The sequence below is a fragment of the Suncus etruscus genome, chromosome 12 (genome assembly GCF_024139225.1).
Source record: "Suncus etruscus isolate mSunEtr1 chromosome 12, mSunEtr1.pri.cur, whole genome shotgun sequence".
Lineage (NCBI taxonomy): Eukaryota > Metazoa > Chordata > Mammalia > Eulipotyphla > Soricidae > Suncus > Suncus etruscus.
This window is the reverse complement of record NC_064859.1, coordinates 15,496,560-15,521,123: the sequence shown is the minus strand read 5'-3', so window position 1 is coordinate 15,521,123 and position 24,564 is coordinate 15,496,560. Positions and strand designations below refer to the sequence as shown.

General features: G+C 37.8%; 1 protein-coding gene across 21 annotated transcripts in view; it reads left to right on the top strand.

The window, feature by feature from the left end:
* Positions 1–24,564, top strand: part of NRXN1 (neurexin 1) — a 1,163,035-nt gene that overhangs the window by 548,872 nt on the left and 589,599 nt on the right. For all 21 annotated transcript variants that reach the window (XM_049784303.1, XM_049784319.1, XM_049784318.1 and 18 more), the window contains one exon: positions 20,253–20,426. In XM_049784303.1, coding sequence (XP_049640260.1) covers positions 20,253–20,426 — 174 coding nt within the window. The remainder of the gene's footprint in view (positions 1–20,252; positions 20,427–24,564) is intronic.

The window sequence follows — 24,564 nt, the reverse complement described above, 5'->3', positions numbered from 1 at the left end:
ATAGATGAATGAGACTATTCTAGCCAACTCTTTTTCTTCTTCTCTTATTCATACTTGATTTCTCATGTGAATAAGACCCAATACTTAGAAATCCTGAGTCGTAGATTAAATAACCCAAAATTTCTATTTGCATTGACCTTGGCGATTCTCTAAGGACATCTGAATGCATCACCGCCTCTACATTATAACAAGAGCCAGGCAAGGGATTGTTACAGCAGCAAAAATGAGGACTTGGGGGATTTTTTTGGGCTAAAGCAACAGTTAGATTAGAGAAAAAAAACTGCCCCCTTTTCAGATTCAAACCCTGCTTTTTGCTTTCTTGCTTTGTTTTCCAGTTTTTCATGTGAGGCATCGTCATAGTCATGTCTTTGCTTGACATAGCTTTTCATTGCCCATTTTTCCCCCCTGAGATTTTTTCCTTTGATACAAAAGGGCACTTTGTAGTTAAGGACCAGAAAAGAAATCCAACATGACTCTTTCTAGGCAAAACTGGTCTTCCTAAAATAGGGTGACAGAGCCAGAAGAGGGCTTGGCCTTTTAAAATTGCAGTTATATTTATCATCCTAGAGCTGTATGTGTTTATTACATTACATGGGTAATAATGGCTCTCCCCTTTCCGACGTCTTATGTTAAATGTCAAGAGATCCTGTGGGTTCCCATGAATTTTTATAGCTTAGTTTAAGATATAATATATATAATATCAGAGAACAATCTCTTCAGGAGGGCAGACTGCTCCCATCCCCTCTCATGTCTCTGGAGTGAATGGAATTGGAGTTTTATCCTGATTTCCTGTTTTGCCAAGTGAGATAAGGTGGCACCTGATTGTCAAAGGAAGGAGCATTGTTGTGAAGTTCAGTGTCTTTTCTGGGCTTACAGCAAAATGATGCCCTAAGAAGTCTTCTCCTGGGTGGGTCTGAAGGAGCCGCTGCATGCAGAGTCAAAGGAAAGAGAAGTATTTGCACAGTTCTAAAAACAGGAGAAACCAGGGAAGAAAGGGGACTCTGAGTTTGCCCCGTTCAACCCTTTCAGTCATGCTTAATTAAAAAAAAAGAAGCCTATCATTTAGTCAAAAGTAGGAATTGGAGTCTGGATTGTGGCATACACTGGTGTGATAATGAATTTTGCAAGCTGAGTAAACCCAGAGGAATTGACTTAAAAACAAAATAGTATTTTTATGTTTTTGAATATGTTAGATATTTAGATTCCTGACAACCCCTCCTCAAAAAAACCCTTAAAATTAAATTTAAAATCCTTTGTTATATAATATGAAGATACAAGCTGTTGAAATCTGCCAGAAGTATATGTGTTCATAAAGAAAAGATAAACAGCATGGGGATATAAGATGACTTTTCCTGGTGAGTAAAAAAAGATATTAGAGGAATGATTGCTGGGGTTCAGCTCTGGATGTAGGGGGTACCGCTAGAATGAAGAAAACAAGAAAGAAAAGCAAGGGGTGGAGACTCACAGCTTGTGCACTGAGAATATTTTTCTCATCCTATATTGTATTTAATGCCTTAAGTCCTAGAAGGCTGAGCTCAGGGGACATATGGGATGCCGGAGATCAAACCCAGATCAGCCACTTGTGACTCAGGCGCCCTCACTTCTATACTCTCATGCCGGCCCCAACCTCTGAATTTTGGCACAAACTCTGGCTTTTGGGCTTTTATTTTATAATTTTATTTCTGTTTTCTTTTTCTCCGTCTTGGGAATGCATGAGCAGCTCCAGAGTATTTCTAGCTTTCTTAGTTCCCCGAGTGCCATACCTTAAAGGGACACCAGAGGGCAGCAGAAGGCCACAGAAAAACCCCATCCCGGCCTCAAAGGAGAAAAAAACCTTTTCATGGGCTTAAAAAAGCAAAATCGCTTTGTTCTGAATCGCATGAAATTCCATTCTCAGCCTTTGGTCTATCACATGCTTTGGTATAGGGACTCTCGCTTTGCACACAGGCTGTTAGGGTCCAGAGTTGAAGGACAAGACCACACAATTGGAGAAAAGCAAACAAAATTTTATCCCCTCAGCCATAAGCCCCAGACAGACCGCTCAAGGCCTTTGCCACAGAAGATGCCCAAGGTCACAAATCATATTATATAGGGAGGGGAAAGAGGGAGGTTCTATTTTCTGATGATCTTTAAAATGATTGGCTGTTGTCTAGGGTTCCTTCCTACTTCTCCCTCTTGTGTTTCCAGAGGCTTGAGAAGGCCTAACATGTAATCCTTACACAATGGCATCCCTCCTTGTTCAGAACCTTGGGCCCCACAGGACTTCAGTGTAGACGGTGAAAAGCCAGGATCTGTAATTCTGTGCCAGCCTTGTCTCTGTGGAATGGGCCAGAGTAGCAGGAAAGAATTCCACAGAGGGGACTCCCCTTCAAGTCTCCCTATTCCAGGTTGGGAGTAGGTGGTACCTGCCTCTTTCTGCTGGCTCTGTATTGCTTTTTATCTTTATTTTCCAGCTGTTTGTGTTCTGCTCCCTCTGACTATGCAACCTGTAATGAAAAGAACCACAGAGATTTTTTTTCAGGAATGGTTTCCCCACACAATTTTTATGCAGCTCCCATGGATCAAAATGAGTCCTCTCCAAATGGGTTTGAATCCTGAGTCCCATTTAGAGAGAGGAAGAAGCCAAGTTACCACCTCTTCTTTTCTTTCTCTGTGTTTGGCAAATGTGACCATGCTTCTATGAAGAGGTATATAAGAAGCAGCTATGGACTCCCTATAAATAAGAAACTTTAAAGGAGGTTATATTAATAAATCTTTGCAGTTCGCCAGGGATTTATTTAAATAAGGTCAGTCTTGCTCATTTGTTGATTTAGTACAAGAGCAAAAAAAGAGGGGGGAGAGTCTTCAGCTCCCATGGATGCCTTTATTTAAGGAATTGCATAAACTTATAGTTCAGCAAATTGAGGATAATATTTGAGGGCAGAGGAATGGGAGATGAGATGAGATCCCAAGGATACAGCGCCCTCATGTGGTCACTTTCAAAAATCCTTAATGGGGAATAATGGAGTAGACCCACATCTAGGTCAGTTCAGGAAGGGTTTTTTCTTTGTCCTTTCATGTCCTTAGTTTCTTATCTCCAAAGGGAAATGCCAATCTCTAGTGGTAATCTCTAATGTTAAATCTAGTTTTATCTCTAATGGTAATCACCAAAGTAATATCCAATGGTAATCTCTAAAGGTTAGTAATCTCTAATGGCAATCTTGAAAGGTAATCTCTAACAGTAATCCCTAAAGGTAATATACAATGGTAATCTTATCTCTAAAGATTAATCTTCTGCCATCAACATTATCTACTCCATGCCCTTTCTCTTGCCCCTCCTTACATCTTACCTTGAAGGGCTGAAGAGTTCTTGCCTTGCACAAAACCAACCTGTATTTACACTAAACGGTCACTGAGTCCTCAAGATGTGATCCCTGAGGGCAGAGCTTGGTATAAACCAGGGGTCTCAAACTCAATTTACCTGGGGGCTGCAGGAGGCAAAGTCGGGGTGAGGCAGGGCCTTATAAGGGATTTCGCTTACTGAATATTCCAATAAAAAAAATCGCATTAGTAAGAAATCGCAAAAAAATCACATTAAACATTTGCATACCCCGAACGGAACTGCTCGGGGTATGCGAATGTTTAATGCGATTTTTTTTCTTACTAATGCGATTTTTATTGCGATTATTCGATAAGCAAATAATCAGGAATACTGCGATATTTGAAGGCCGGCCGCGGGCCACAAAATGTTGTACGGAGGGCCGCAAACGGCCGGCGGGCCACGAGTTTGAGACCCCTGGTATAAACTCTGAGTATTTCCAGATGTGGCTAAAAAAGAAAAAAAAAAGGAGGAGGAAGAGAAGGAGAATGAAGGAAGTTGAAGAGGAAAAGGAAGAAGAAGGAGAAGGAAGAAAGAAGAAATAAACTAATAGCAACAGAAGAAATCTTATGACTATACTAATCACTGGCATTATTTACTCAGCTTCCTGTTAGGAAAAGAGGTCTCTTAAAAAAAAAGAGGTTTTCTATTCAGAGACAATTCAACTAGAAATTTCCTTTCTAAGAGATTCACAGTCTAAGCACATACTTGAAGATTAGCTTTCTGGCTGCTCCTGTTTTTCTTCCCCGATTCCAGTCTTTCTCATTCAATTCTCTACCCTTCTTTCCTAGAAGGTAACACACCACCATAACTCTTTCATGTTCCTACTTGATAAAATTTTGCTGTGATATTTTATTATTTAGATGGTACCTCAAATTTTATATCATGTGTGCAGTTTTCTCCTCAGCCCACATCATACCGGATGGCATGATTTCTTTGCTCAAAAAAGCAATTTTCAGAGATGTTTTATTTGTAATAAATACAATATTTTATTGAATCACTATGAAATACACAATGACAAAATCATTTATCATTGAATTTCAGGCATACAATGTCCAGTACTCTTTTTCAGTGCACCTTTCTCACCATGTGCTCAGTTTTCCTCTCACCTTCCCCCTCCCCCCTTCCCTACCTGTCTCTGTGGCAGACTCTTTTCTCATTTCAGAGGAGTTTTGACCTTAACCAGAGAGCAGGAGATGTCATTGAAGTCAAGGCAAAGTCAGGACAAACCTGGCTCGTCCTGTTGGGAAATCCGTCTTTATAAGATTATCCTTTCTTTCCGATTCTTGTTTTCTTTGTAACGGACAGAGTTACTCATATTGCTTCAATTATTGGGATCCGAGATTAGAACCCGCTGGGAAGCCAGAGACCTGGATCCTTTCAGGGACTGAGTAATGAAGCCACACACAAAAAGAATCAGACCTTGGTTTGAGATCTTACTGGACTTACTGCAACACTCAGAGCTATAGCTTACACGTGAACATCTGCTGATCCCTGTTTAGTGACCCCTCTTCCGTTCTAAATCCCATTTAGAACATGTTTGTTCCTTGTTTGCTGCCTGACTTTGCCAGTGCCTGGCTCCTTGGATCTCTCAATTCTTATTGCTACTCTCTTTTCTTCTCCCTCTCTCTTTTTTTCCTTTTCCTTCTACCTCTTCCTCCCCATCTTCCTCTCCTTCTCCCTCTCTCTCTCAGATTCCAGGATCTAAGATGGTGATCAGTGCACCTTGATGGGCTTTGCCAACTTCTCTAATCAGATTCACTTCCTTGGGCCACTTCACTGCTAGCAGCAGACTGGCAGGGCAGGACATGTGGTTTAAAAAAGGAATCTCTTTGACAGGGCTGTGAGTTTCAAGGTTTTCCATATCGTCCCTGGAGAGAATGTGTTGATTTTTTTTTTTTATTTCTATAAAGCCCTAAATTTCCTACTAGAAGATAAGAAGTAAGAAACCCAATTAAAGGATTTTAAGAGTAGGAAAGTCCATGGAGCTTTCTAGAATCATGCATTTGGGCATTCCTACAGCACATGAGCCTATCCTCTGGGGAAAGAGACTACTTTGGATCTAATCATCCATTTTGGTTTACAATGGAGAAAGGTCAGGCAGAGAGAAAATAAAAGTCAGCCTTGGCACTAATCTCATCCACTTTCCCACCTAAGAATAAAGAGGCAATTGGATAGGTGAGACACCATTTTACTCCTGATGGATGGCTTTAGTAAATTCCAAGGATTTTCAGGATTCAATTTTTTCTTAATCTCCTCTCTTTACTATAAAGCTGCATATATTAGTTTGTTTTAATTCAACCATCTCCTCTCGTGAGACGTCCTTGTCTTCTCCTGACATTTTGTTGCACCTTAATCTGATACTAACCCTAACCCCAACCCAATAACCCTAACCTAACCCAACCTTAATCCGAGTCCAGTAGTCGGCAACCTGGGGCTTGAGAGCCACATGTGGCTCTTTACACTTTTAATTTGGCTCTTCTGTGTGCTTGGCGGCTGCTCCTAGAGTCAGGTCTCTGCTCCTAGCCTCTGTCAGTGCACGCCCTGTGTGGCTCTCAAAATAAATTTCAATCGTGGTTTTGGCGAGATTTGGCTCAGTTGAAAAAAAAGGTTGCCGACCACTGTAAAGCCAATCGTAACCCGTACTCTGACCTTAATTCTAACCCCTAGCCCCAAACCCAACTCTGACCCTAACCCTTATCTTAACCTCAACTCTAATCCTAACCTTATACCTAACTCTAACCCTAATCCTAGCCCCAAATTTAACCATAACCCTTTCCTTAACCTAACTGGGGGATTCCCCTCCTCCCTTCTGCTTTCCTGTTGCCCTTAGATGCTTATAAGGTTGCCCCAGAGTTCGGGTCTTTTGCAATTCTCTTATTTATTTTGTCCCTGTTGTTTCTTCATTCATGGATTTTGTTCTGGAAGCTCATCTACCTTCTCCCTCTTGACTTCTCCCCTCTTGACTTCTTTATTTTTGTTTGTTTTTTGTTTGTTTATTTGTTTGGGAGCCAAACCTGGTGATGCTCAGGGGTAATTCCTGGCTCTGGGCTCAAAAATCTCCCCTGGTTTAGAGAGCCATATGGGAGGCCGGGGGATAGAACCACATTCTGTTCTTGGTCAGCCACGTACAAGGCAAGTGCCCTACCACTGTGCCACTGCTCCCCCCCCCCCCCCGCCCACCCGACTTCTTAAGTACTTTCTTTTCCATCTCACTCCAACTCTGCTATTGTTAGGAAATTTCCTTCTTGACAATAGGTTCATAGGACCTTAGAGTGGGAAGTAAATTTAGGATCAGCCTGATCTTTCACATTCCTTTTACAGATTAGAGAAATGTGCTTCGGAGATATTGTCTAAGTAACTCTGCCCTCTATTTCTGATGCCAGTCTTCATGCCCAAGGGAAATTCATGATTCCCAGCAAGAAACTATAACTCAGGGATCCATGAGCCAGCTGATTATATATTAAAAGTTTTCTGGACACCACCAGGTTTTATTACTAAACTAAAACAACTCAGACAGATCATCTACTCACTATCTCTTCTATTTCAAAGTACATAAGGAGACAAATGGAGATGCAGGTGGAACCGATGCACAGGTGGGTGTGGGGGAAGCTTCCAAGTCCTCTCCAGGAGCACTGCCCCCATGTGTTCACATGGTCACTAATCCACCTGACAGTCCTCTGTAGTAGGTCTATGGAGTTTGGAAGTTTAATCATAAAGAAATGTAAGCTTAATGAACTAGCTCATTAGCCAATTGAAATTTGCTTCCCTTATCCAGAAGCTGTAGAGATGAGGGTTGAGGGCAAGAAGCATTGAAAGTTTTCAAACCCCCCTCCACTCATTTTGCTTTTCCTTTAAATCTGATGGATCCCATATTCAGATCTGACCAAAGCTAATTTCAATAGCATAGAAAAGTATATCTTTAATATTCTCAACATAAGAAATTCCATAATTGCCAGGATAGCAGTGTAAGAGGAAAGGTGATTAAAGTTAAAATATGTGTTGGGAATCTATTTTGGTTATCTCATTGACCATATATTTATATGTGATATAAATCATAGAACCACAAAGATCCTCTTCATCATCCTCATTCTCTACTAAACTTTCTCTGAGAGAATTACATAAATAAACACTTTGATTTTCATGACAAACCACTGTGGTTTCTCTACTTAGCCACTGTCTTTATAGACAGATCCTGGGATGCATTGGGGTTTTGTTGGTCTCTTATTGTCATCTATGGTTTCTTCTTCTTTTTTTTTTTTTCCATTAGATCCAATGTTACTTCAACCATGGTGAGGATTAGGCTGGGTTGGTGCTGTTTTTGCCTGGGTGATATATTCTTGTGCTGCTATTTGGGGTTGCCACATTGAAAGATTCAAGGATCTTTGTTGTTGTGTCACTAGGTCAACATCAGAAGATTCCTGCAGTACTGAGTGTGTGGGGTGGTTGGAGGACAGCTGTCTAGAGTAACTTGTGTGACCATGTAATTTTTTATTTTTTTAGGTAAGGGGCCCTACATACCCTGGGTTCAGGTCAGTAGTTTTAGTTTTTGCAGTTTCAGATGACAGTTCCACCCAAGCAGAAAACCAGTTCAAGAATCTTGGAAGAGAATTTGAACCAACAATCACAATTTTTTAAAATGTACTAATATGTATATTTGGCAACATATACTAGTATGTATATTTGACTTTCTTCTGCATATTTTCAGAAAAAGAAAATTTTAATCTTAGGAATATTTTTATGTTATAAAATATTCCCTCCTCCATATAAATCTAATTCTTCCAATGTGTACTCTAATATTTTATGCGGTGTTGAAATTTCACTTTGGTGTAATTGCAAGAGAGCTGGATATTTCTACTTTTACATTTGTCAGATTGGTTCAATCCTTAACCCTTGCATAGAATCTATATATTTGTTGTATGTCTTTACCCTCTAAAATCCTTCTCAGACATGAAAACCAACCAGTTTAATTGCTGCATGTCACTAATACAATATTCCATTGAATATATGCCTTCATTAGTCCTTCAGAGAGTCCTAGGTAAAGACAGAATACCCAGATGATTGATCTATCAATAAATCATCAGTTGGTATATGCTGCTATTTGCTAGCAGCCCGATATTTTTCTAGAGAGGAAAGTTTTCCCACCATTCTGCCACCCATTTATAATTTCTATTAAGAATTTATATTTCTCTTGAGAAATAAATTCAATATTGAAGGAAAAAGTATTTGGAGATGTTGTAGGGGATTCTTCTTCCAGCAGAATTGGATGAGTTGGTTAAAATAATTTCATCCTTCAGACACAGATGGAATAAATATTCCATGCCTGAAAAACTATAGTGTAGAGTTTAGGTATTTGTAAAAGGATGAGTTTTATTGGACTCTGTGGAGCACACAATAATTTATAAGCATTTTGACAGTTTCTATAGTGTGTGTATGTGTGTGTGTGTGTGTGTGTGTTTTATCACTTTGTTCTTTCCTGGTGCCTCACAAACCAGTAGTGTCTTTCCCCTCCTTTCTCCTTAACAACTCTGTTAAAATGAAGTTTGATTATTTTTTAATATTTTTAAAACCTTATTGATTGATTGGTTTTGGGGCCACACCCAGGAGTCAGGGGTGACTCTTGGCTCTGCATTCAGAAATGGCCCCTGCAGGCTGGGGGACCACATGAAATCCCAAAAATCAAGTCGGGTCTCTCCCAGGTCTGCTGCATGCAAATGTGGTAAGCAAATGTCCTACCACTGTGCCATTCCTTGATTATTTTTTTACTTATATAAAACACACTATTATTATAGAAAAGAAGCTCATATGCATGGGCTGGAGAACAATTTGAGAGAGAGAGAGAGAGAGAGAGAGAATAAAATCCAGCCAAGATAACACATATTTATGAAGAAGAACATTGAGCACATGAGAGACAGATGAAATATGCCTGCATTAAGTGCACATCCAATAGAAACATGCCATTAGGTATGTGTGGTTTTAGTATGATGAAAAGAAAGACTAGAAGACAAGAAGGGCTCTACTCTGCAATATCCCACTGCCAGTGCTCTGGGCAGGGTTGGGGCTCTTAGCAAGGCAAAATGTTCTTGACATGTTTTTCTAGCCTCAGTGAGAGAAAGGCGAACGCATCTGTCAATGTTGAGTGCTTATTTCTGGCACTACCCTTAGGGATCACTCCTGATGGTGCTTAGGGATCTCTATGGAACGACAGGGATTGAACCCAGGTCTGCTATGAGAAAGGGAAGCATTCTATCACTGTACTATCACTTTGACTTCTCTTATAAATTTTGAGACAAAGTGGTAAAATGAAAAATGATAAGATAATACTTTCAAAAGCTTTGATGAGCGCATGTGTTTGCTAATGAAAAGAAAGGGGACTATGTTGTGGGTGGACCCATTTTAAAAATTTTATTTATCCCCATTGGTATATCTTTGGGGGAGAAGATGGGGTCATATTAAATGATGCCCCAGGCTTACTCCTGGTTCTGCAGTCAGGGATCACTCCTGACAATGATCAAGGCACCATATGCAATGTTTGAAATTGAACTGGAATATTGCGTTGAATGCAAGACAAGTGTCCAGTCTGCTGTCCCAATACAAAATATTTATAATATTTCATCCATGCCAAATCAAAATAATTAAATGAGGTGACTACTTTTCTGTATGTGCTCCAAATTATATGATCCAAGTTTTAAATTTCTTCCTGTATTTCTCTTCTTAACTCTCTCTCTCTTTTTTTTTTTTGCATTGGTTCCAGAGATCAAACCCAGGACATCATTTATCCAAGACCAGAGTTTTCTACTCCATCCCTGTATGACCTCTATTCCTAAGTTTTTTAGCATTTTTCACCCAAAGAGTTCTCTATGCTTTGTAGTGAAGAAGACAGTTGCAAATGTTTTGAATTATTTAATGATCATAAAGTCTTGAGTCATGTTTGCTATTCAATTCCATATCTGGGTTTGTTAAATAATGTTATTTGTCCACTCTTCACTTCAAGTGTAGGAGAGAAATATTGATGTCAGCCATACAAATACTATTAGTAGTTTAGCATCATTTATATAAACATTCGCCAAAACAAAAATAGTGATTTATGTTCTCCTTTGAAAATAAACATAAATAAGTGTATGTTTGTTCCCCAGTGATTATTGATGATTTTCCTCTAACATGGCACATCTGTTATGGAAAAAAGATTGAATTTAATCTGATTCTCAAAGGAAAGCTGTGTGAGGGTATTGATCAACATCTACCTGCAGATTTTCTTTTGTGACTGTTCCACAAAAGATTAAAATTAAAGATGGTACAGATTTGAGGGCAGAATGTACCCTCAGAGTAAGGGAAAATACCTTTCCTATCCAATAACTCAAAAACCAGCCCAGAGCCATTGTTCTTTTTCCACCAGTCATAATGACTGAGAAGGAGTTTAGAAGGAGTTTAGTTTAGCTACATTTTCTAGCCAAAATCCAATCTTTACGATGCAAAGTATCCAAGATTATACTTTGCCCATCCTTATCCATAGGGAATTCAAACAGTGTATGTTGCTTTAGGTTTGTTTTCTGTTATTGTTGTTCCCCAAATGCCCTTTATAAAAGATTGTCTTCTTGAGTTTCTCTAGAGTTTTAGCTATCCAAACTTACAAAGCAGTTGTCCTTTTTATATATGTTATTTTAAATTAAAATAGAGTTCTTGAAAGAAACCCCAGAATTACATGTGAATAAATAAGAAAGCTAAATCAAAAAAAAAACTAATTAAACACTGACAATTTTGCATGGTGGAACAGCACTTAGTGTCCTTATTTGAATTGTCTTGAACATCTTGTTTTCAGAGAAAACATCAGAACTTTATCTGTTTTGAGTTTAAGACCCTCCTGCCATGCTGTTTCTCAAGATTCCTTCCCTACTCCCTAGAAAAATCCAGGATTGCCTACAAACATTACCTGTTTAATGTAGCCTGCAAATTTATCTCTGTTCATTACTGCTTCAACTCACCTTGCCTACATGAATTTTGGTTTGGGGCTGTTCATTGTGTGTGGAGCTGTGTTTGTATTTCCTAGTATGCTAGTTGCTTAAGTTTTATTTTACCTACAATCCTTTTCTCTGACTTTTACTATTAAGTATTATTTGCATGACACCCTAGAAAGAGTCTTGCTTCTAACCAAGCCTTCTCTACTACTCTCTTTCTTGATTCATTTTGAATTTATGGGATTGTCTTTTCTGTTACCCTAACCTAGCAATTGCAATTTATGTCATTACAGAGTAATTCTGCCTTTTCCTTAGTCTAAGATCTTACAAAATTCTCTGCATTACAAAGTCCATAAATACATCCTATTTTAGGCAAAGTAATAGCACAACAGTAGGGTGTTTGCCTTGTACACCGCCAACCAGGGATGGACCCAGGTTTGATCCCCAGCATCCTATATGGTCCCCCTGAGCCTGCCAGGAGTGATTTCTGAGCACAGAGCCAAGAGTACTCCTGAGTGCCACTGGGAGTGGCAAAAAAAAACTCAAATACATTAATTAATAAAATAATAAAAATCTTTCCTATTTTTTTTTGATATTTCAAGTCTTTTTTGGGGGCCACACCCATTTGATGCTCAGGGGTTACTCCTGGCTAAGTGCTCAGAAATTGCCCCTGGCTTGGAGAGACCATATGGGACGCTGGGGGATTGAACTATGGTCCTTCCTTAGCTAGTGCTTGCAAAGCAGACACCTTACCTCTAGCACCACCTCTCCGCCCCTAGCACCACCTCTCCGGCCCCACCAAGTCTTTTTTATTATTCTCTGATATAGATGAAATCTTACCTCTGTCCTTTGCATTCATAGTATTTTTGTGTCTCAATCTGTTTCTATAAAATTAGATCTGAAGGTACTTATGATGTAGTTATTTTATGTTACCAAGTTCTATGTTACTATGAAGTTTCAAGTAAATATGTCAGAGAAATTATATACTGAAAGCCACAAATTATACCAGCCACTCTAAATTGGGTAAAATATGTTGTAAGGGTGACAGATTTCTCCATCTGCACTGGAAATAAGGAGTTAAGTTGGAATTTTTAGCCTTCTGCATTTTTCAGTGCAGCCCTCCTAGAATGGAGAACTTGATTAATGTGTTGTTCTCTCCAGAGGTACCAACACAATCACACCACAAGCAATTGTATGTGACTGAATGTAAGCTCTAACCCAGGTTGGCATTCTTCTTCTTTGATCCTCACTGCATTGGAAAATAGGCACCATTCAGTTATTTCCTGGTGAAATTTCTGACACTTAAAGAAGTAATATAACTTAATGTGTTTATACTGGGAAAACTAAGATGTGACAGAGATAGAGTTTGTAGCTAGACATAATGAAAAAAGTCTGTACACTATCCTTAATCATTATCAACAATTGCTAAGAGAACCAAAGAATAGATGCTGTTATATCACCTTAAATCATTCCAGAGATCACAATCGTGAAAGAAAAAAATATGTATAATATATACAGTTGTGTTGGATCCCCTGTGATGCTGTGATTCCTCTGATATTCCCAAACTTCTGGCAGAGGAATCCCTGTAGAGCAACTGTTCTGGGGGACCCTGTAGATCCACTGCTCCAGAAATTCTCCTAGAAGTGAAAGTCTCAGAAACAAATTGCTCCAGAGATGGGAAGTGGTAACACACAGAGGGTTACATCCCCCACATGATCAGAGGTCATCCTTGAGCTTGACTTTGGGCTGTCCCTCCTCCCTTACAGAGAGCTCTTTTAAGAGGGGTGAACCATGAACCACTAATATCACCTCCTGGCGATGCTCCTGACACTCTTAATTTCTAATTCTTAATTTCTAATGTGTATATTTAACTTCTTCCTGGCACCTTGCATCACTGGTTGCTCATCTTTGATGCTTGGAACCCTGCTATCCTTCACGTATCCTAGAGCCTCTCATCGTATATATGTGTGGTTTGGATGGAATAAAGTGTCTCTAGTCATCAGTCTGGGACCCATTCTTTCCTGGTTATGAGCTGGGGGGAATGTCCTCAGTCCCTGAATGCACCAATGGCATAGAAGTTGACCCTTGCTGCCCAACAGAGTTGACACATACATGGACATTCTGTAACTATCTAAATTTATATTGTTCTTTGCTTTCATCTTCTGCTTAATGCTTTGCCATTATTTTGTTTATTGCATATGTGGCTTACTGAAAGGATAGGAATCAAAATTGAGTACTCAAGCATGAAGGGCTTAATACTGATTTTAAGACTATAAGAAACTGGGACTTAAGAGTTGACCATCCTGTCTCTGATTCATTCACAGGGACCACTATAAAGCATCTCTTTCTTCCCATGAACAGGATATTTCTCTTCAAGGACCCATTAGTGCTAATGGGTCATTTTCCTTCCATCACCTCAAGGATCAAAAGGAGGTAGTGCATCTTTGATGAAGTGTTAATGTTACACAGGGCTCAAGCCACTTAAGGGTTTTCTTTGTTCTCTTTATATGGCAACATACCAGGGAATGGGAGATAACTCTAGGCTATGTGAAGGACTTAGAGACTTTTTTTAGTAAGTGGTGGTGCTAAGTGCAGCTTCAATAACAAAACTGAGAATGAAATCTCCTACTTCTTAATACATTCACCAAGTTTGAGGTTTGCATCCTATACTGTCTGACCCAATGTTTTTATGCTCTTTAATAAGAGAAAGATTTTTTATTCGCCTTAATAAGCTTTGAGACTTTGTGGAGACACAAATTTTGATACTGGAAAAATAGAATTAATGGCAGGAAGGGGGAAAAGGCAATAGGTAAACTTTACACTTAGCTCATGTCCTTGTATTGCCTTTTCCTTTCTTGATGTCTTTTTTATCTAGTTTGTCACATGGCAGACCACCGTGCTTATAATGTATATGGGAGAACAGAAGACAAAAGAAACCACTTTTTTTTTCAGGGCCGGAACGATAGCACAGAGGTAGGCCTTGTAAATCCATTCTGACCCAGAATAAACCCGGGTTTAATCCCAGGCATTTGATATGGTCCTGAGTCTGCCAGCAGCCATTTCTAGGTGCAGAGCCAGTAGTATTCCCTGATCACTGTTGAATGTACCCCCACCCCCCCAAAAAAAACTTTTATTTCTTGGGTGTTACAATCAGCAAGATTGTATATTGATTCCCATACACAACTTTCTATACTAAATTATATATTTGATAGAGTCCAAAACTCTTCTTTTAACTATCTACTGTTCACTAATTTTATATTAATAAGGTCTAGAGAAGAATCTATGATTCTTATTTTTTAAATAACTGCTTTAACACCGTGTTTACAGAAATAATTGTAGTTGGAATTCAGTCATCAAATATACATCACACTTCTAGAATTTATTTTTATTTATTTTGTGTGTGTGTGTGTGTGTGTGTGTGTGTGTGTGTGGTTTTTGGTCACATCTGGCATTGCTCAGGGGTTGCTCCTGGCAGGCACGAGGGACCATATGAGATGCCAGGATTCAAATCAATGACCTTCTGCATGAAAGGCAAACGCCTTACCTCCATGCTATCTCTCTGGCCCCCACACTTCTAGAATTTTTCTAATAAATTTAGTCCAAGAGATGAATCTTGGGAATTTTTTTTGTATTGTTATTTGATATACAACCATCTAAATCTGTTCATAATCTTAGATGTGCAAGAAAGTTGCCAAGTTTTTTATTTTTCTAGAATGCCCTGCATTTTCTATTTTGAGCTCTGAGTCTTTGTGTTAATGGAAATAAAATCTCAAGCAATTTTTTGTTCCTTACTTTCTTAAGAATATGTTTAAATTCATCAGGCTGCTGCATTTCACAATATACATCTTCACAAGAAAGAAAGATCCCAAAGGAATGTTCTGCCACCATCACTTAGTGGACCCTATATTCCTACTAATTTTCTTTTTCTTTCTATGCATGTCTGTTTCAGTGCAGCCTTTTTCTGCTTCTTTCTTTCTTTCTTTCTTTCTTTCTTTCTTTCTTTCTTTCTTTCTTTCTTTCTTTCTTTCTTTCTTTCTCCTTTCTTTCTCTCTTACTCTTTCTTCTTTCTTTCTTTCTTTCTTTCTTTCTTTCTTTCTTTCCTTCTTTCTTTCTTTCTTTCTTTTTATTCTGCAATTATTTGGTTGCATCCACATTTCACAGTGAAATATAGAACATTTTTGCAGGCTTCCGAATCTCTTAGCAAGTTTATGTCTAACACAGCTATTTCTTTTCTGAATTTCACTGTGGCTTAAAGTTCTCTCTGTTTACATCTCTCTCTCTCTTCTCTCTCTCTCTCACCCTCACATACATACTCTTTCTCATTTTTTTCTCTCTCTCTCGCTTACTTTCTTTCTCTGTCAATCAAGGAAGTTTTGGTTTTTTTTATTTATTTGTTTCAGGGGTCCACACCAGCAGCACTCAGGAATCATTCTTAACTCTGAGCTCATAAATTACTTTTGGAGGCTCAGATGACCATATGGAATGCTTAGAATTGAACCCAGGTCAGCTGCATGCAAGGTGTGTAAGCCCTACCTACTGTGCTCCCAAGCAAGATTTTACTGAACAAAATTTTCTTAGAAAGATGTGAAGGGAGAGAAATGCAGAAAGTCTATGTTCTGAAAATATATGACTTGATAGATCAAACAACAAGCAAAAAGACAAGCAAATGATCGAATTTGTTCAAGGGAGAGTGTGGGCTTGAGAGGCCAGATCTGTTATTCTCCCAGTGATATTCAAACATATAGGCGCGACTCCACCAAAGGGTTAATACTCTCTAGGGCTTATCCCTCAAATCAGTATATTTTGTCCTTTTTGTATTTTGATTTCACCAGTAACCACACTGACATCTTTTTCATCCAGTTTTCTCTGCTATCTTCACACATTATGGGCATCAGAAGCTCTTCTTTTATGTAACTGTCTATATGTCTATATGTTCATATGTCCTCTTAAGGTTTTTAAGCCCCAAATACAGAAGTATTATTTTGTGTCTCAGAGTTCTGACTCATATATCTTCTGGTAGGCAACTGAAAACACGATGACTTGATAATTAAGTCAGAGAAAAAAGCTAAAAGAGACAGGAGAGATAACATCCCTCAAGCACAGAGGGAACTTACCTTGCACACAGCTGACCTGGGTTCAATCCCTGGCACCTCATATGGTCCCCTGGGCACTACCAGAAGTGATCCCTGAGTACAGAGTCAGAAGAAAACTCTGAGAATAGACATATGTGACCCCAAAAGAATGACAGTTAAAATTAGATAGAGACAGAAAGGAGGAAAGATTCAAACGTTTAAAAATAGGTTCAGGCCAAAAATTATGTTTTTTGTGTTGTTAGTATAAGAAGGTGTTTGGTTTTAGGTCAGTAGATATTTTACTTTAAAAGCTGGAGGAAGTAAAACATGTTAGCTTCTTTGCTACAAAATTATGACCGAATCAACAACATTCCACTTTAATACTTATCACCTATAGTAGGTGAGTGACCTACATTCTAAGCTCTTGTGGAAAAAATGACCTTAAGCAAACAGTTTATCATCGATGTCTGTAAGGATTGCATTATCTGCAATTTGATTCATCCTTAGTACAAACTAACAGATTAGCATATTTCTACTATGAAAGAGATGAAGTCAGAAGGCTCAAGAGTTCTGAGCCAAGCACTATGCATGATAGTATGTTCTGTTAAACAATGTTACTCTCAGCATAACTACTCCTTTTCTCCCAAATTCTGTGACGACAATTGAAAAACATCCAGATAAAAGTTAATATTGCAGGAGTTGAGTGTTATAGTGAGAACAAATTATCCAGTGGCAAGAGCAAGAGGGTAATGTGGGAAAGCAAATTTATATAATAATGCAAAATTGACTAAATAATAGCTATTTGAAATGTGGAATAAAACCTATAAATAGAAGGATCACCTCTTATGTTTGACATAAATTAATTAATATGATTAATTAATCATGTTTCCTCTGGGCCATCCATATATGGTGATTGAGTGATGACATAGAATCAAACCTGAGTTGCAATATTTTTGTTTGGTTCATTTCGGGGCCACACCCGGCAATGCTCAGGAGTTTATTCCTAGCTCTGTTCTCAGAAATCACTCCTGGCAAGCTTGGGGGACCATACGGGATGCTTGAGGATAAAACCTGGGTCAGCCTCCTGTAAGGCAAAAACACCCTAGCTGCTGTGTTATCATTGGCCTCTGAAATTTTTTTTTTTTATAGTAGAAGACTCAAAGAGACCCAAGAGGATAGATACATTGGTGTTCCTCAGCACTTGCCATGCGAATGTTTGAACCTACTGTTTGATCTCTGATGCTGCCATGTGCATGGATCATGACCTTGACACTCTGCCCTTTGTGCCTTGATTGCTGGTGTGATCTGCAAAACCCTATGCCCCTCAAGCCTACTTAGCAGCAAGTCAGGAGGTCTGAACACTCTTTAGGGAAGTATCGCCACTGAAGGCTTTTGAATACCATTTCTGGGAAGTACATTACTCTCAAACAAATGAGTGTGATTCTGCCAAGCACTGTAGCTGGGCCTAGCAGCAACAGGTCTGTGTCCTCTCGCGGAGCACCCAAAAAAGTCAAAATTTTGTGAATTTCACAACCAGGCATGTTGGTGAGGCCAGATAATGAAGAAAGAAAGAAAGAAGAAATAGTAAAGAAGAAGAAAGAAAGAAGAAAGAAAGAAAGAAAGAAAGAAAAGAAGAAGAAGAGAAGAAAGAAAAGAAAGAAAGAAAGAAAGAAAGAAAGATAGAAAGAAAGAAAGAAAGAAAGAAAGAAAGAAAAGAAAGAAAAGAAAGAAAGAAAGAAAGAACAAGAAAAGAAGAAGAAAGAAAGAAAGAAAGAAAGAAAGAAAGAAGAGAAAGAAAGAAAGAAAGAAGAAAGAAAGAAGGAAGAAAGAAAGAAAGAAAGAAAGAAAGAAAGGAAAGAAGAAAGAAAGAAAGAAAGAAAGAAAGAAAGAAAGAAAGAAAGAAAGAAAGAAGAAAGAAAGAGAAAAAAGAAAGAAAGAAAGAAGAAGAGAAAGAAAGAAAGAAAAGATAGAAAGAAAAAGAAAAGAAAGAAAGAAAGAAAAAAGAAAGAGAGAGAAATAAGAAGAAAGAGTGAAAGAAGAGAGAAAGAAAGAAAGGTGAGAAGATAAGAAAAGAAAGAAGAAAGAAAGGAAAGAAAGAAAGAAAGAAAGAAAGAAAGAAAGAAAAGAAAGAAAGAAAGAAAGAAAGAGAAGAAAGAAAGAAAAGAAAGAAAAGAAAGAAAGAAAGAAAGAAGGAAGAAAGGAAAGAAAGAAAGAATAAAGAAAGAAAGAAAGAAAGATAGAAAGAAGAAGAGAAGAGAGAGAAAGAAAAGAAAGAGAGAAAGAAAGAAAGAAAGGAAGGAAGGAAGGAAGGAAGGAAGGAAGGAAGGAAGGAAGGAAGGAAGGAAGGAAGGAAGGAAGGAAGGAAGGAAGGAAGGAAGGAAGGAAGGAAGGAAGGAAGGAAGGAAGGAGAAGAAACATTCGTAGTTTCTTGCAATCAGAGTTCTCTAAGGAGAACAGATAGATCACAATAATAACACTTATTCTCTGAGCATCTGCTGAACATTGCCTTTGTGGGGAGCAGCAGTATACTTGGAGCTGTTGGGGCCTACTTAAGGCCAGAGCATGGCGACCATATGAACTGGGGCTCCCACATGCCAAGCATACTCCGCAGTCCCTTGAACCACCTTCCTAGCCTGTTTTTATTTTTCATCTTCATGGCTACTGCTTGTTTTTAAACTAATTACAACCTGAAGTAACACTTGGGGGCGTAGGTCATAGCCATTCCCCCACGTTTTAGAAACGATTTAGAATTCTAATGAGAGAAACTTAAGAAAATATTGAAATACCAATTTCGGAAACATTTGAGCTTGCATGTCACTACACATATGCTCACTCACTGACCTGTTTTTCTTCCATTGAACCACATTCTTTTTTAAAAAGTGATCTCTTTATTTAAGCACCATGATTACAGAAATGTTTCTAGTTGGTTTTAAGTCATCGATTGTGCACCACCCTTCACTAGAACAATTTTCCCATCACCAATGTCCCCCATTCTCCTCCCTCTTCCCCAACTCTTGCCTGTCTCTTTGACAGGTGTTCTGCCCCCCCCCCTCTCTCTCTCTAGCATTGTCATGGTAGTTGTCATTGCAGTCTAACTGCTCTCACTAAACTTTGTGGCAAGCTTGATATTATGGGCTAGTCCTCCTGACTCTCATCTTTATTGTCTCTGTATTGTCTCAGTATTACCATTCTTATTTTTCTTATAGCCCACAGATGAGTGATACTATTTTATGTCTATTCCTCCCTCTCTGACTCATCTCACTCAGTATACTATTTCCATATCCATTCATATATAGGAAAATTTCATGGCTTTATTTTCTTAATAGCTGTACAGTATTCCATTGTGTAGATTACCACTCTTTCTTTATCCACTCATCTGTTCTCAAACACCTGGGTTGCTTCCAGATTCTGGCAATTGTAAGTAATGCTGAGACGGACATAGGAAAGAGAGGCATTTTTGTATTTTATTTTTGTGTTCCTAGGGTATATCCCTCATAGTGGTATAGCTGGATTATATGGGAATCAATTTCCAGTTCTTTGAGGAATCTCCATATTGTTTTCCATAAAGGTTGGACTAGACGGTATTCCCACCAGCAGTGAATGAAAATTCCTTTCTCCCCACATCAATGCCAACACTGGTTGTTCTTATTCTTTGTGAGGAGTGTCAGTCTAGTTCTCTAATAAAAGTTTCTAGAACTTTTTTGAATGTTCCTGTATCATCCCAATACTTCTATGGTTTTGCACTTTTAAGAAGATATGTGTCATACAAATGTGCCTTTAAATGAATGAGTCTTACTGTGTTGTCTTCTTGTTATTTATAATCATTAGCCAGCTTCTTTGCTAACCGTGGCTTTGCTCTCCTTACAGGTGACTTGTATATCGGAGGTGTCGCCAAAGAAACATACAAATCCCTGCCCAAACTTGTGCATGCCAAGGAGGGTTTTCAGGGCTGCCTGGCATCAGTCGACTTGAATGGGCGCCTTCCAGACCTCATCTCGGATGCTCTTTTCTGCAATGGCCAAATTGAGAGAGGATGTGAAGGTACCAGATCTTTCTTTTTACATGTTTAATAATTTTTAACTCCACCAATAAGTGAGAAAAAAATTCTACCTAGTCAGCCCAAGTCATGTCTGCCACTGGTGAAAACCCTCGGAATTAGAAATATGAGTGTCTTGTCAAGTTTTCATCCCATGAATCTTAAATACTCTGGACTGTTTTGAATCTAGAGTGTGATATATGATATCAAATACAAGATTAATCTGGGGATCATATATTTTGCTTTTTGTGCCCTATATGTGACCTAATTAATGTGCTCATCAATTTTAAAATGCTTGCTTTAGAGCAGGAAATAGATTTATTTACCTGAGCACTTTCTTGAAATCTTCATTTCATGGGATATAACAAGAGAACATAATGACCTCTATTCTAAAATCACTGTTTAATTTGGGTCTACCTGGTAAAAAGAATGCCTTATTATTTTGTTTTAGCTAAAATATACTGCATCTCTAACTAAGGTTAATATTCCTTACTTCACAAAAATGCCCAAGTAGCTTCCTGTTCTTTTGTGTTCTCTCTAAGATTAAAATATGTAGGAGTACTTTTTGATTGCTACTTTCATTTGAGATAATTTTCACATCACCACCTCAAATTGTTGGAGCCAATTCTTCTCCATAAATGTAATTTAATCACATTATCCTGAAATGTGTGAGCCTGCATGTGTTTCTACATCTCCTTTAATGTTGAATATAGTTTGGACTATTTTGAAAAAATTTTAGATTCATCAGGAATCTTTCTGTGGGACAAGCTAAGAAATATATGGGTATTTCTATCCCTTAGAAGATTATTAACCATTTTTTCTTAGTACCAAAAATGCCATTAGACTTAGAAATTACCTAAGTACATAAAGTTCTTTTTTAATTTGGACATATGTTTAATAATTTTCTCTTAAATTCCTTTCCCTGAAAATAAGGTAAAAATCAAACTAGTCTAGTCCCAACAAAATTTTCTTATTTGATGGAAGTTTGTCAAATGTATCTAAAATTTTCATCACTTCAAATCTTGTTATAACACATGTTTGTAAAATGAAGAGAGAACTGCATGTTTTTGTTGCCAATTTTATACTGGAAACAAAATTGATAAATGAACAAATTCTCTCCATATATAAAAATTTGAGATATAAAATTTTGAGATATCAGTCCAGAGTTTTAATTACATTAACAAAAATCTTACTATAAACTCTTCTGGAACATACTTTTTAAAAATAGACTATTTACAAGTTGCTTGGTAAGTGACTTGTCAACTACAAAAAGGGTGAGAGTGACAGACACATTCACGGCTAAACACCACAAGAGAGAAAACCACACACACACACACACACACACACACACACACACACACACACACACCCCTCTTCCAACCACATGTTGTAAGTTGGTAGGTGGAAAGAAAAACAAAATGGAAGGTGTCCTGAGAAAGTCTTGGCAGAAGTGAGAGAGTTCACACCTGGAATGCTTTAGACTTTCTACCTTGACATGTCTCTCATTTTTTCATTCCAACATTGTGTTTAACAACTTTTAGTACATGATGTCTTATTTCTGATTTCCATGAATCCTAAGACTCTTCTCAGAAGTGCCTCTCAGGGGCATATCAATAAGATTTACATTGTTTTGGGGAACAATGATTGAATTCTTGATCCAAAAGAAATGATTTCTCGGGGCCAGTGAGGTGGCGCTAGAGTAAGGTGTCTGCTTGTAAGTGCTAGCCAAGGAAGGACAGCAGTTCGATCCCCCGTCCCATATGGTCCCCCCAAGCCAGGGGCAATTTCTGAGCACTTAACTAGGAGTAACCCCTGGGTGTGGCCAAAAAAAATCACATACACACACTCAAAAAAGAAATGATTTCTCCAGAGATTGTTGACTAGTGAGTCCAAATCACCATGGAATCACTATACTTCAATATTAATTGAACTATTATAAAGTTGACAGGTCACATCAAAATATTTCATCATTTCTATTCTACAAGAGCCAAAAATTCCAAGTGTTCTTTTCTATAAAATATTGTTGTTCCTTTCTCAGTAATCACTCACTTTTATTTATATCTAATTTTAATGGGTTCCAAAAGAAGGTTCAGTGAAAACATAGATATATTGATGTTTAGAGAGGAGACCATTCTTTCAGAGAAAAACTATAAGATATATGTTTCCATGAAAAAAATAGCTTTCATTTGTGATCTTTATTCAACCTTCAGGACCCTTCCCCCAAAACAAAAAGCAAAAACCTATGCAAAAATATATATATGTATACACACATTTATAAAATTTGAGGGGGTCACTTCTGGTGGGACTTAGGATTGAATCCTGGCTCTACATTCTGGGCTTACTCCTGATAAGCTTGGTGTGACCATATGGGTGCCATGGATTTAACTCATGTCAACTGTGTGCAAAGCAAGTGCCCTACTTGCTGTACTATATCTCTGGCCTGCAAAGGACATATTTTGAGAAGACATATATTTGCTCCCCCACAATGAAAATATAGTAAAGAAGAAATGAAGAAATTGTAATAAAATATAATTTCAGAGAATAAATTTGCTTGCTTAAAAATATTTTACAGAACATCACTTATACAAAAGCTAATTATAGATGATTCTAATTTATGTACTAAAGCCACAAAGACTTTCACTGGTAGAGCCTCTAATTAGGCTATTTTTGTGCTTTCATAAAATCTGTAATATAGTGTTTACTAGAAAATATCTATAATTTATCCTCTAATGTTATTTAGGTGGATTACATTCTCTTTTCACTGGTTATTAAGTAGTGCTTATTATTGAGCTTTTACTGAACAAGTATTTTCAGGTCAGTTTATAAGTGTTGGAAATGATTAAGGAAGTTGATAAAACAAAGAGAATAATATGAAATCTTTAAACCATATATACTCTATCTGGTAAGGGCCAGAATAAATTCTCCACGTAGAAATTTTGCAAAGAAATTTTCTTTATGTGTTTTTGTTTTGAAATATATTTCTTCCATATTTTACTTTTCTATTATCCACTATAAATTATATAAAATTCTCTATTTTTCATCATTTGACATGCTAAAATCACAGAATTAATGACTAAAATTATAGGTTTGGACATGTTATTGTTGTTTTGTTTTTTGCTTTTGGATCCCATTTGCTGTGCTTAGTTCTACCCTCTGAGGTCACTTTTGGCAGGACTTTAGGGACCATCTGAGATGCTGGAAATCACACCTGAATCTGCTGAGTGAAAGGCAAATGCTCTACCTGTTGTACTATCTTTTAGGCCCAATAGTTTAAAACTTTAATTACAGTATCAGGATAAATATATATAATAATATTTCTACAGCAGTGCACTTACCTTACATTTGTGAGGCTCTGAGTTTGAGCTTATCTTGACAAGAAAATAAATAAAAGAACAAAAAGAATAACAATGAAAAGAAATGATTCATATGCTAATGACCATAGTTTCTATATATGACAAATGGTATCACATAGTCCACTTAAGAAATGCAATCCTTTGGTTATGCATTTGTATCTGAAAAGAAAGAAAATACAAAAATCCTTTGCATTCGCTTTCATGACATTTTATCAGCTCAGTTAACCATTTTATGTGCACATCTATTTATATAAAACAAAAAGTAAATAAATGAGTGCTTCTCATTTTTGGCTTTTCTTCAGAAGTATGGCTGCTAATACCAATTTGTTCGCTCTACCTAGCTTTTCTCTCTCCCTCTTTAGCCGCATGCTTTTAAATCCAAATATTTTTGTGTTTTGGCCCTGTTTCAGTACTGCTTACTAACATTTAATATATTTTGCTTTTTTTAATTTTGCTGACAAAGTTGCATTGATGAAAGCTGACTTGCAAGGTAGATCGCCCTGTGTGTCTATAACAAGACTGAAACCCCAGCATAAATAGAGCAATCTCCACAAATCACACTTTTTTAAACCTTTCTTGCAATGACTGTTGTTTGGGTTCAGATTGAATGTCCCCCTTCATGAACATTGTGCAAGAAACCTCATTCCTAGCCTAGATTAAACAAAGGCTTTCAGTCTTGAATATGTTTGTAGAGTTCGTAATTGCCTTTAGTGCTTTGACCATCCCTTTTGGAGTCTTCGTTTCTCAGTGTTCTACTAAGATTTCTCTAGCTATAGACCAGCCTTCTTTT